The sequence below is a fragment of the Drosophila innubila genome, chromosome X (genome assembly GCF_004354385.1).
Source record: "Drosophila innubila isolate TH190305 chromosome X, UK_Dinn_1.0, whole genome shotgun sequence".
Taxonomy (NCBI): Eukaryota; Metazoa; Arthropoda; class Insecta; order Diptera; family Drosophilidae; genus Drosophila; species Drosophila innubila.
Window position 1 is genome coordinate 1,475,586 of NC_047626.1, and position 14,033 is coordinate 1,489,618.

General features: G+C 30.0%; 1 protein-coding gene across 2 annotated transcripts in view; it reads left to right on the plus strand.

Annotated features, from left to right (window-relative positions):
* LOC117788156 (plectin) overlaps positions 1–14,033 on the plus strand; it is an 84,811-nt gene that overhangs the window by 52,698 nt on the left and 18,080 nt on the right. Inside the window, exons 1-2 of one of the 2 annotated variants that reach the window (XM_034626836.1) lie at positions 2,326–2,539; positions 13,358–13,450. In XM_034626836.1, the coding sequence (XP_034482727.1) occupies positions 2,336–2,539; positions 13,358–13,450 (297 nt within the window). In that variant the 5' untranslated portion in view covers positions 2,326–2,335. Of the gene's footprint in view, positions 1–2,325; positions 2,540–13,357; positions 13,451–14,033 lie in introns of those variants that run through there. The other variant, XM_034626827.1, reaches the window with a different exon arrangement.

The window sequence follows — 14,033 nt, forward strand, 5'->3', positions numbered from 1 at the left end:
AATTATCGAAATTATTATTTATTTTTTTTATAATTATTATTAATTTAATTTTTATTCATATTATTTTCTTTAATTTTATTTTATTTTATATTTTATTTTATTTGTTTTTATTTAATTTTTTAAAACAAATTGCAGTTTAATTATTATTTCATAATTTATGTCAAATAAGAGAGTTACAATTATTTTTAATAGTTAAATTAATTATTATTCGCAATGCCTGCTTACTTTATATATATATATTTAATATATAAGCATATTTTTAGCAGTGTAGACAGAAGTCCCCCCCACCCATTTTATGTTTGTTTGTCAGTTTGTTTTTTTGTTGGCAACCTCAATAACAATATTTTGTTCGTTTTCTCGCTTCTCGCGGGTTTCTACCTTTTTGGCTTATGTTGTTGTTGTTGTTGCTGCTGCTGCGCGTTGCACGTTGGATTTGAAAGCCAGCAACAACAAGAACAACAACAGCAACAACTAGACACAAAATAAAAGTTAAAAAATAAGAAACGACGACGACAAAAACTCGTTAAGTCTGTAAACGTGTTTTCGTACCTTTTCTCTTCATATTTCTCTTCTTATTTTTCATTGTTGTTTTAGCTGTTGATCTTAACGTACAAACGCCATTTTGTTTTGGCTGAGAAGCCTGGCAGCGTCTGGTTTTCGAACTTCAAGCAACGATGTAGTTGGCAACGCGTTCGCCAATGCCCCCAAAAGTTCATTCTATCTGTGTGTGGGGAACACTTCGAGCATGCGAGATAATTTCCCTTTTGGGCTTAAACGTTCACGCGCCTCTCTCTCTCGCTCGCGCTCTCTTTCGTTCGAAATATTCCCAGCTGCGGTGGGCAGACTTTTGGTGTGTGTCTTGACTAAGCTGTCAAGCTAATTCAACATTTTTGTGTCTGCTGTTGACTTTTTATTTTTATTTAGTTTATGTTCCACTTTAAATGCAAAGCATTTTATTCTTGGAGCATGCTAATGGAAAATGGGAATATTTCGCGTGTTTGTATTTATTGTATACATTTTTATATTCGCTTGCCATTTGCTTTTAATAAAATATTTTCTTATTATTGCAATATTTATTTTCTTATTTAAATAATTGTTGTTATTTTTGAATGCAATTTGTTTTTGCAATTTTTATTTGGTTATGCAAAATTAATATAAATATTTTTAAACTCTATTTTATAATAATATTTTTTTAATTGATTTTCAATTTAGGTTGCACATTATAATTGCATTTCTTATTTTGTTATTATTTATGTAATTTTGCATTTTTAGCATTAATTTAAAATAAATATAAATATTTTAAACTGCTATTTTATAATAATATGTTCGTAATTGATTTTGAAATTTAGGTTGCATTTTAATATTGCAATACTTATGTTGTTTTTTTTTGTTCATTGATGTAATATTGCATTATTAGCATTAAATTTATTATATATATTTAGTTTAACATCCAATTTGCTCAATTTGCTAGAACTGCAGCAATTTAAAGTCAGCACAAAAGCAGGCAACACTTTTGGCGCACGCATAGCAAGTACAACAACCAGACAAAACAAATTACCCAACTAGGTACAGTTTGTAGTGGCAAACCTTTAGGTACATTTGCACGTGCATTGCTCTCGCTCTCTCTCTCTCTCTCTGGCTGTGGACTGTGACTGGGGAAATTTCCCCCGCAGAAATTAGATGTTTGCGCCTGCGTCTGTGCTGGGAAATTTGTATGCGGCAGTATTGCGCACGCTCTCAAGATCAACGGACGTTTCTTGTCGCTGTCTCAGTCGCTGTCGCTGTCTCAGTCGCAGTCGCTGTCTCAGTCGCCGTCGCAGTCGCAAGCCAAGACGCGCAGTGTTTTTGTTGTTGTTTCGCTTTGATTTTTATATATATTTTTTTTAAGTGTTTGAAAAAAACTGCTGACAATAAATAAAATGAAAATAAAACAAATGAAATTTGATAGAAAAGAAAAACAAACTGCAAACTTGTAGCAAATACATATAAATGTATATGTATGAATATTTGTGTGGGTGTATTTGTGTGTGTGTGTGTGGCATTAAAAATGTAATTATGTGCAAAATACACAGAGAAGAGAAACAGGTGCAATAAAACTACAACAACAAGAAGAAGAACAACAACAACAACAGTTGTTTAGTGAAGAAGAGGCAGAAGCAAAAAGAATAAGCAGAGAAAGAAGAAGAAGAAGAGCAAGACTTAAAGGGTTGTCTTCTTCCTTGCCGCAAATCGGAAGTACAAAAAACAACAACAACAAGCAGCTAGCGCAGTCGACGTCGCTGCCAGCGTCATGTGTTGAAAAAAAAAACAATTACAACTACAACTTGAGCTCAAAATGGATACAGTGGCGATTAAAACGGCGCCGCCACATGCGCCACTTGCCACAGGCCAACAACAACAACAACAATTGCAACAACAACAATTGCAACAACAACAACAATTGCAACTGCAGCGACAATTGTCGAATTCACCAGCAACAATTGGCGATAATGTCTACAACAACAAGAACAACATTGGCGCTTTTTTTCAGACCTGCAAGGTAAGAAGAAGAACTGATAGAGAAACTAAATAACTCCAAAAGAAGACGGAGAAAGAGATGAAAAATAAGATGAAGAAGTAGAAGAAGAAGAACAGTGACTAGTACCTAGTATAAATTGATATATACACTCTATAGTGTGGGTGTAAAATTGGAAGCATTTATATTATTTTTTAAATGGCACCCAAATTCGTAAACTTTGTCCTGACTGATTCACTAATCATCATACTAACATATATATACTCACAGATTAAAACCTTATGTGCAACCGCAACCTTTAAGCGGTATTAACCGATTAAATTACGGCTTTTAATAACTCAAGCCCTAACAACACTTTTTATACCCTGTACCCATTGAAAATGGGCAAGAAAGGGTATAATGTGTTTGGCAGAATGTATGTAACAGGCAGAAGGGGGCGTGGCAGAAACGCCAAAGTATATATATTCTTGATCAGGATCAACAGTCGAGTCGATTGAGCCATGTCCGTCTGTCTGTCCGTTTGTCCGTCTGTCTGTCTGTCTGTCCGTCTGCTTGAACGCTTCGATCTCAGAGACCATAAGATCCAGAGACTTCAAACTTGGTATGTAGGTTCCTAGATACCATAGGCAGATCAAGTTTGTTTTTATTTTTGGATCGGACCACTATATCATATAGCTGCCATAGGAACGAAAGATCGAAAATGAAGTTTTAGTATGAACAAGAATTTTGTTTGTTGAGATATCAGAACCAAACTGATAGAATATGCATCTGGGCTGGTATTATACATTCTGACCAAATTTGGTCACTATATCATATAGCTGCCATAGGAACAATCTGTCGAAAATCAACTTTCAGTACAGAGTACCTGTGCACAGGGTATTCTACCGTCGAGCGTGCTCGACTGTAACCGCCCACTTGTTTTGTTTAGGTGTAATTTGCGTTTTTCAAACTAATTTGGATTATTTATTGGAAAATCAATCTTATTAAATAGTTCTTTTTGAAAATCAAAAATCTGTTGTTTATAGAGGTCAACTTAAGGAATTCGAAGCAATGATTGAACTCATAATTCATGACATTTGCCCCTGAATTCAGCTCTCCAACCATCTGCACAAAACAAACACGACAATCTATGAAAATGTCAGTCATAAAGCAACGAAAAACCATTTTTCCATTTCCCAAAACTGTCACAATTATGTGCTTTATTTACAACTTGTACGAGCAACAACAACAACAAGAACAACAACATTGCGTGGGCTGCAAAGGAAAAATTAAATGAAAATTGTGAAGCAGTTGACGCAATCGGAAAACCAAAGGGAAATGTGAGAGAATTCTCAGTGAACACTTTAATTGCATTGTCATGTACAGAGAAGGGAGAGAACAGAGAACAGAGAAAGAGAGAGAGAAGAGGGAAAGATAGGGGAGATAGGGGAGATAGAATGGAGGTGGACTGAGAAAAGTGCACAGGTGTGTGTTATACTCGATGTTTTTCCCCTTCTGTCAAACCAAAAATGTTAAAAGGGCAAGCAGATAATTCATTAATTTAAAGTCTCTCACTCTCTGTCTCTAGAGAAAGGGATAAAATGTTCTAAGTCATTATTAGGTATAAATTAAACTTGAAAATAAGTAAACACTACTAAAAATAGTAATATTCAATTTATTGCATTTTAATTAAAAAAATGAATAATTGATACTGTATAGGCAATAATTAATCTTAAGTTGTTTTAAAGTTCTTTATAAAAATAAAAATATGGTTTTTATTTCATATAAATATTAATACTTTAATTAATTTAAATTAAATAAACAACAACAATTAGTATTCATGAGTAATAGCTCAAAAATATTACTTCTAATATTATTTTTAATAAAAAAATCCACAGATAATATTTATTTTTCATTTAAAAAATGCAATAATTAATATTAAGTTGTTTTAAAGTTCTTTATAAAAATAAAAATTTGGTTTTTATTTCCTATCAAAAATTTATTTAAATTAAATAAACAACAACAACTAATATTCATGAGTTTTAAAGCTCTATATAAATATTAAAATTTAATTATTATATAATATTTTTTTTAATAGCTCTAAAATATTACTTGAAATTTATTTATATTAAAAAATCCACAGCTACAATTTACATTTCATATAAAAATGCACACTTTTCTTTTGTTATTAAATACTTTATTAAATAGATTTATTTAAAAGCAACAAGTTATTTTTTGTTTTCAAAATTATTACCGCAAATTACAAATGAGTAATTTAAATCTACTTCAGTTAAAGTTCTGTAAAAGAACAAAAATACAATTGATAGAATTCGATGCCGGATTTTGTAAATAGTTCGAAAATATCTATGTAATAAATATTAAATAATCCTGCATTATTATTCTAAATGACAATTCCAAGTTAAAACTCGAATTTGAGCTGTTAAAATTCCACTCGAAAATAGAAAAACGAAACAAAATTTGTTGGTTTTACTTTTAAAACACTTGAAATTGTATTTAAATCGCAGTTTCTTGCACCGGAAATGTAATGAAAACCCAAACACACAAACAACAACAACAACACCAAAATATTGTCAAGCACTTGTTATACACTTTGTAAAGAAATAAGAGACCATGGTGTATGCTGGACTATCTTTATTTATTACTGTGTCAACAATCAAATATTTTAAATTTTAAAACATTTAAAGCTGCTAATAAATATTAAATAAATAGAAAGTATATTTTATGAAAAATTTTAAAAATATATTTATGCATATAAAATGACCAACATTTTATGCTTAAAATAAATAAAATTATAATTAATATTAAATATATAGATGTGAAAATATTTAAATATAAAAATGGTAGAAGATTGACTAGATTTTCATTCAATTACAGGGTAAATCGTTAGTCGAGCAGCTCTTTTTCGAATGATGCATAGGGCAACATGGTTTAACCCATCACAGTCGCTGTCTTGCCAAAAATGGTTGGCCCTTTTTATGCGTGTCTGCAGCGTTTTTTTGGCCACATTTAAATTCGGGCTTATATAACAAAGGTGTTGGAATTTTTGTGTGTGACTTGAACTATGTGTATGTGTGTGTGTGTGTGTGTGTGTGTTATTGGTACAACAAGTGTAAGCCACAGAGCGAGGGTTGCTACGACAATTTAAAACATTTATTTTATATCTTGAGTTGCAACTAAAAATAAATGAAAACAAAGGCAAAAGACAGGAACAAAGGACAAGCAGAAAGGAGAGACAGAATGCTAGAAAAACTGACAGACAGACTGACGGACGGACAGACGGATAAACGGACGGAGAGTGGAAAAGGACAAAGAGAATTGATAAATGAGAACTGAAAATGTAAAATCGAAAACTCGCTTTGCGTCATTTTCTTTTTGGGTGTTTTCTTAACTACGTGACTGAAATAATGAACTGAAATTGCAGCAACAACAACTACAACAATGAAAACAACAACAACAAGAGCAAGAGAAGACACTGCAGCTACCTGCACTTCTTCTACCTGTTTATCCTTTATTCTTTGTCTTTATCCTTCACACAAACTGCACTTGAGTCGAGATTTCAATGCAATAAATAGTAAAATAAAATAATAAAAATAATATAATGAAAGAACGCAAATTAAATGCAATAAAATACATATAAATATAAAAATAGATTTCATACATAAATAAATACAATAATTGAATGCCCAAATAATAGCAACAAAAGCAATTCATGTGAAAAAATTAATTGCATATATTTCTATTTATTTTTAATTAAATAAATCAAAATAATAAAAAATTTAAAAATACATTATATTAATAATAAAGACTATAAAAATATTATAAAGTTTTATCACATTTATTTGTTGTCATTTAATTTATAAATTCAAAAAATATAAAAATGATATAAAATACAATAATATATTTAAGACATAAATAAATGCTATAATTATATATAAAAATAATCCAAATGTAAGAAATCTAATAACATATATTTTTATTTAACTTAAGTTTTTAAGGCAAAACAACACAATTAAAAATTATATACTTTGCACCCATTGCTTATGCAATTCTCTCTTTCTCTCCCTTTCTCTCTCTCTCTCTCTCTTACTCCATATGTTTTTCTTTTTCTTGCGGTTGTTTGAACTGCAAATTTGTTTCATTTCTTTTTGTCGCGAGCTTCGTTAAACATTTGATTTAATTTTCCGCATTTGCCTTTTAATTTAATTATGTCAGTCAACGTACACACACCAAACAAACACACACACACATACAGTCTAACGCATAACAATTGTTTATGCTACAATTTCTATGTGCGGAAGCGGATCAAAGCAAAGCGAAGAAGAAACAAACACAAAGAAAGAAAAGAAAAATAAATGATTGAAAATAGTTTTTTTCGAATTTAAATTTGAGTGTGAATTTGAATCAAGTTGAAATGTGATTTTGAAACGTTTTTATGCTAATTGTTTAAACTGAGACTGTGTCTAGTGAATGGGGGTGGGGGGCGGTGCTAAGAGCTGTGAGTTGTGGAAGTTTAACGTTGGAATTTAACTATCAAATTCAAATTCAAATTCATGCACGATTAATATCGATAAGAACAACAACTACAACAACAACTGAGGCCTCTCAGCAACAGGTTGAGTATAAATTATGACAAAAAAACCAAAAGTATTTTTTATCTTTCTTAATTTTTGTCGATTTTCGTCGATTTCTTCAGCTTCTTCTTTTTCTTCTTGACCAACTTTTCTCGTTGCTTGTAAGGGAAATTTTTGGACTGTTCGTTGTGCTTGTAACTTTCACAAAGTATTGGAGTTTTCAACAACAACAACAACAACAACTAACAACAACATTGATTGAAAACTTGGGCGACACAAAAGTTTACTTCTTTTTTTTTAGTTGCGCGCTTTGACTTGCACTTCAGGTTTGTCGCCTAAGTCTTTTGTTTTGACCATGTTGCGTTTATTTTATTTCGCTTGTTTTTTGCTTTTGCGGTTGTTTAACGTTTTCTCTGTAAGTTGGTTATGCAATAAGCCCAACAAATGTTGGCCAAAACTTGTTAAGCAAATTAATTTCTATGTGTCAAACGTCAAGTGAGAATTTTGTTTAGCTCTCTGAATTCTGCCGAGACTAATGCAACTACGACTGTCTGCCGAAAAAGTCTTATATGTTTTTTTTTTTAATAATATAAAATTGCAAAAAATACAATAGATTTTTTTTTACAAATTTACACTTTATTTAATTTTTCTTATTTAATGTAAACATAAAAATAAGTTTGAATTTTCACATGACTTAATCGACATTTTTTTAATATATTCACTTTAATTAATTTACAATATTTAATAATAATGTAAAAAAAAACGTAAATAAATAGTTAAAACAATAAAATATATTTTTCTTCAAATTAAACATTTTATTAATTATTTTCTTTCTTTTTGAATTTTCGTTTTAAAAAATAATATATAAAAATAACGTAAGCAATAAAACAAAAAATATTTTTATTTGGCTTGAACATTTTTTTTTTTTAATATTTTTACTATATTTAATTTGCAAAATTAAGTTCTAATATATAAAAAATAGCATCAATAAAGCGATACATAAATATATATTTTTATTATTTAAAAGTGTTTAAATTGCCTTTATTTATGTATACTTCAAAATGTCCCATAAATATTTTTATTATTGAAATTATTTTATAAATTACTTTGATTTATTTCTTTTATGTAGACTGTTTTCTAATGCAATTGTATATAAATCTGATTTTAAATTTTTGAGTATATTTATCTATATACCAAGCGCAATGTACATTTTCTTAAAGTTTTTATTTTACTTTTTTATATGTGCAAACAATTTTTATTTTTAATTTTCATATTAAAAACTTAATTCTCTGACTTTTAAATAAAAGAATTAAATATAATGATTACTCCACAGGTTTTTTATTTAAAACTTAAAAGTAAAATTTGTTTTTCATTTTTAATTTAAAAAGAAAATCGTTTTGTTGCCTGGTATTTATTGAGCCAACTCTTTATAACACTTGTCAGCTAATTAGGTAGGCAAATAAGACAGTTGCAAGGGTCTCTCGCTTTTCTCTATGTTTTTCTCTGGCTCGGTTGCTTTGGTCAATTTGTGTGTGTGTGCGTGTGTGTGTGTGTGTGTGTGTGTGTGTGTGTGTGTGTGTGTGTATGTGTGTGCCTAAAGAGGAAATTCACATATACAGAGGCAAAGGGAAATTGTTTCCTGTGTTGGTTTCGTTTGGTTATTTACAAGATAATTAATCCACATCGATGTCAAATTGACATGTGCGACGTCAACGTAAAAAGGTAACGCCAACTTGTCCGACAAACTAACCAAGAAAGGAAGTCATTAGCCATCATAGTGCTACCAGCTATATATGTATGTATATATGTGTGTGTGAGGAAACAATGTCTAAACGATTTGGTTAACAAAATGACCAAAAAAAATAAAAAGGCAGACAGAAATTGAGTTTGTCCATTAGCACGTGCTGAAAGCTAACGTATCGACTCAAAGGCGGCTTAAATGTGCCACGCCCACACCCACACACACGCCTCAGCCCACTCTACACTTGACAACCTTACACTCGACAACTGTGCACTATTTAAGCGACCACAAAATGAGCCCAATTAACAGTGTTGTTGATATTAAAAATATGCTCGATTTAAAAAACAAAAAATAAAAAAAAATAAAATAAATGCCCACGTCCACTTCCATGCCTCCGGCCACGCCCACGCCCACGCCTACGCCTTTATCGCCAGCGGAAGTGCAAGTTTAAAAGACATGAAATTAAATGGAAATTTGTTGACCACTTGACTTGATTTATTTGATTATTTTGATTTGAATGTTGCATTTACAGTTTTGATTATTTATTTATTTTTTATATTTTATTATTGCAAACAATTATTTATTGATTCATGTATTTACAATTAATTTATTTATTTTGTTATATATTTATTTTTGTTGAAAGATTTTATTTGCTTACATAAATTAAGGTTGCATTTGTGGGTGGAAATGACAGTTTAAACAATGAACACAGTGTGAAAGTCAGCAACTAAACTTAGTTAAACTTCAACTGAATGCGTAACTTGTAACTCAAGTTGCGTTAACTTTATTCAAGTTTAGTAAAAGGCAAATAGTTGACAACTCTCTAGTCGAAATGAGCAACTATGAAATCACATTTTTACTACATAAATCCAATTTCAGCAACATATTATTTTAGGAAATCAAATCAACGCAAATATCGGTTTCGGAAAATTACGAAACAACTATTTCGGTAAAAGGTTTTTATCGGTTTTTTTCTTTTGGTCCAATCAATTAATTTAAAAAAATTTTAAAATGTTTAAGTATTGTTTTATACTAATTACGATATAAGGAGTTGATTAAAAGTGAAAACTTGAGATTTAAAATTTTCAATTTTCAAAATTTCAAAGGGGGGAAACCAAGATCTAGAGGGAAATAACTTTTTTTCAAAATTAATAAAATTTGAATGCAGAATGAATATACAGGCCATATCATGATCATAATGACATTCCATTTGAAAATCGGTCCAGTTTTCGCAGAGTTATGAAAGTTTGAAGTATGTCAGACCCTTGACCTAGCAACTTTACAAGTCAAAATTTTTGTACAATTTGACATGATTTTTTACAAGAAAATGAAATGTCTCAGAATCAAGTTTAAAGTGTTGTTTTATACTAATTATGATATAAGAAGTTAATTAAAAGTGAAAACTTAAGGTTTAAAAATTTCAATTTTCAAAATTTCAAAGGGGGGACCCTTAGCATCGAACCCAAGATTTAGAGGCCAATAATTTTTTTTACAAAATTAATTAAATTTGAATGCAGAATGAATAAAGAGGCCAAACCATTAACAAAATGACATTCCCTTTGAAAATCGGTAAAGTTTTGACAAAGTTATGAGAGTTCAAAGTTGGTCAGACTATGGATTTAGGAACTTTACAAGTCAAAATTTTTGTACAATTTAACATGATTTTTTGCAAGAAAATGAAATGTCTCAGAATCAAGTTTAAAGTGTTGTTTTATACTAATTATGATATAAGGAGTTGATTAAACGTGAAAACTTGAGATTTAAAATTTAAAATTTTCAAAATATCAAAGGGGGGACCCTTAGCATCGAACCCAAAAGCTTGAGAAAAATAATTTTTTTTACAAAATTATTTAAATTTGAATGCAGAATGAATTAAGAGGCCGAGTCATGATCAAAATGTCATTCCATTTGAAAATCGGTTCAGTTTTGACAATGTTATGCAACTGTGAAGTTGTTCAGACTGCGAACTTAGCAACTTTACAAGTCAAAATTTTTAAGCCACCATTTTGGTGGCACAATAAAGCTTTTTAGTTAGGTTTGAAAACTATTTCAATGACTTTTCTTTCTGCTTTTAAAATACAGATTGGTGCTTTGATCCTGTAAAGTTAACTTTGAAAGTCCTGGTCCTAACAGGAGTTTTGATTACCATTTTGTCTGGATCAAAGACCATAAGACCTAGGAAGCTGAAATTTTTACACAACATAGTTGAGACAATTTTATCAACGTTTTGCGAAATTCGAACTTCAACGTAACGAATTCGGGCTCAAAGTTTACACATTCAAACAATTGCTTAGTATGAAAAACTTTGTTATAATTATATAAAAATACAATTCTTCTGTTTCATTAAACAAATTAAACTTTTTTACAGACTACAATGGTGTTGGAATTGAGGCTTCTATTTTAATTCTAATTCTCAGACTTTGTATTGATACAGCTTTTATAAAAAGGAGTTCAATTTGCAGCTGTCTCGTGGATGTCCAGTTTTGGTTTAGACAAGTCCAATAAAGTCAGGTCGGATCCAAAGTGCAGCTGTGGATATTTTGGATGTCCATTATATATATATATATGTGTGTGTGTGTGTGTGTGGTTCTCTGGACCGGTTATGCTCCAAATGTTCAAATGTTCAGATCTTGAATCTCAGTTTGTCAGTTCGCAATGTGCTCCAATTTAATTTCCTTCTCTTTTTTGGCATTAGACGCGTTTTAATGCTCAGCTCACTTGGAGTGAAGGGAATGTGTCTGCGTGTGAGGGAGAGAGGGTGCGAGGGGCAACTGATAGCTTTCACTCAGTCTCAAATGTTACTTGAAGTAATTGAAACAAACTCGCAGCCATTGTCTTTTATCTAACACCATTAATCAACTCTTTCATTTTGGGCCAAAACTCGAGTTTTTTTCTCCTGTTTGCGCATTTCAAATATACATGTCATAAAATAAGAAAACTCATTGGGCATTGAAAATTCGAATTTTATTAATATTTACAACTAAAAGCATAAAATATAAGAGTTGCAAATATAAAAAACTTTAAATTTGTCAAATTACTATAACATTTCAAACACATTTCACTACAACAATTACGTGTACATTTTATTTGTTTTTCCCAATGCCAAAAAAATGTATATTTTTCGCCAAAATAATTTGCTGTTCAAAAAATTATTTATAATTTAATTAGACGCAAGAGTTGTGACATTGAACTATGAAAACTATAAAGCTAACGGTTTAGATTTGCTTTGGTTTTCTTAAAAATCAATTCGAATTCGACTTTTCTATGACTTTGACTCTGTTTTGATTTAAAAAATAGTACTCCGTGGACTGTTTCATTTTATTATCATATTTGTTATTTTTTAAAATCAATTTTTCTAGACATTTTTACCAATATTAAAAATTGGCATTTGTTGCCTGCAAAATAAGCAATTTGAAATGAAATACTTTTGATTGTGAAGAATTTTAAATTATTTTTTGAATTTCTATTGAGCTTTAATTTATGTATTTAAATTTTTTTTATTTTAATTGTATGTATTTAAAATGAATGAAATTTTATTATTTTTGTAAAGAAAACTAAAATTGAATTATTTGATTTCAATTTAGTTTTAATAAAATTAAACAAATTAAATTTTATGTGAACTTTAACTTTAATATATTAATTTCATTTTATTTAATTGCATTTTAAAAATATACAAATATTTATTATTTGAAATTAATGTGATTTGTATATTATTTTTTAATTTAAATATATATACTTTATTGAATTTTATTTTATTTATAACTTGTATATTTATTAATGGAAATTATTTTTGAGAAGAGTTTAAATTAAATTTATAAATATATTTTGTTTATCAATTTTTCTTGTATAATTCATGAGTCATGTTGAACTCTAAGAGCAGCCACAATTCGAGCACACAATTTTGCTGGTTGTTTGGTTGTTGGCATCGTGTTATTCCAGCATTCAACACGAGGAATCCAATAAATTGAACCGCGTTAAACCAAAACGAATATTGCGCCAAAATGGCAAAAGAGTTATAGAGTTGAAGCGTCGAGTCTACAGTCGCTGACTACAGCAAATCTTAAAAGACACAGAGCCCAAAAAAACCGGCTGGAAACAAAGCTAAAAAGCCAATGGACAGAAAGCCAAAAAGACAGCCGGCTTTTAAATGTGTGTGTGTGTGTGTGTGTGTGTAAAGCTCAGCAACAGAAATTCAGATAAATCGTGTGCAGTTTTGTGGTGCTGAGCGACAAGTTTTGTAGCCAAGAAAACTGGTTTTCAATTTGGTCACAACTCTTACAGCCAAGAGTTCTCTTGAGTCCAAGCACAAAAGGCAAAGAGACAAAGAGACAGACAAACATCTTGAACAAGATGGCGTCACATTAACCGGTTTCAGATGGAGATTAAGAGACTGAGTCTCTAAACTGAGACTGTCTTTTTTTTTTAGAGATTTCTGTGTGTGTATAACACTTTAGCCCCCCCTCTTATATTTATGCCTCCGTTTTTTTCTGTTGACTTGACTTGAACATTTTCTGGTTTTTTGCTTTGCAGGTCTTGTGGCACTTGGATGCCTTTCGACGCTCGTTCCGAGGTCTCAATCAACACGTTTGTGGTGGACAAGACTGCATATTCTGTGCACTAAAGGTGAGTTTAGCCAAGACACCAACCGCACTCATTAAATCATTTTACATTTAAATCTATATTTTTGGCATTGCAAGTGTTATTTATATTATTAATTATTTATGTTATCTATATTAATAATTTTATATTTTTTACCTATTTTTATAAATTAATAAATTCAAATTGCAGCTGTCATACAATTTATGTTCTGTTTAATAAAGTTGCTAATATTGTTGCATACTTTTAAGCTCACAATGAAATTCCTTTTAGCTAAGATTTAACATCAAACTGACAGCTAGAAACGTTTTATATTTTTTATACAAATAAATCAATAATTATTGCTTTTTTTATTGAATTATATTTTAAATAAAGTTGCTGCATTTTTGTTACCAGCTCACTTTTCTCTGACTGGGATTCTATGATTTTCTATTATATTTTTGTTGCATACTTTTACGCTGCAACTGCTTAATTTTTAAATCTTTTTGTTATGTTTGAAAAAAACAATTTTATGCTACAGTTTTTTAATTCTATAATTTTTCTACTTGATATATAAAAAAAAGATTTTACTTGTAATATAAAATATAAAATAAAATAAATTTAAATTAAA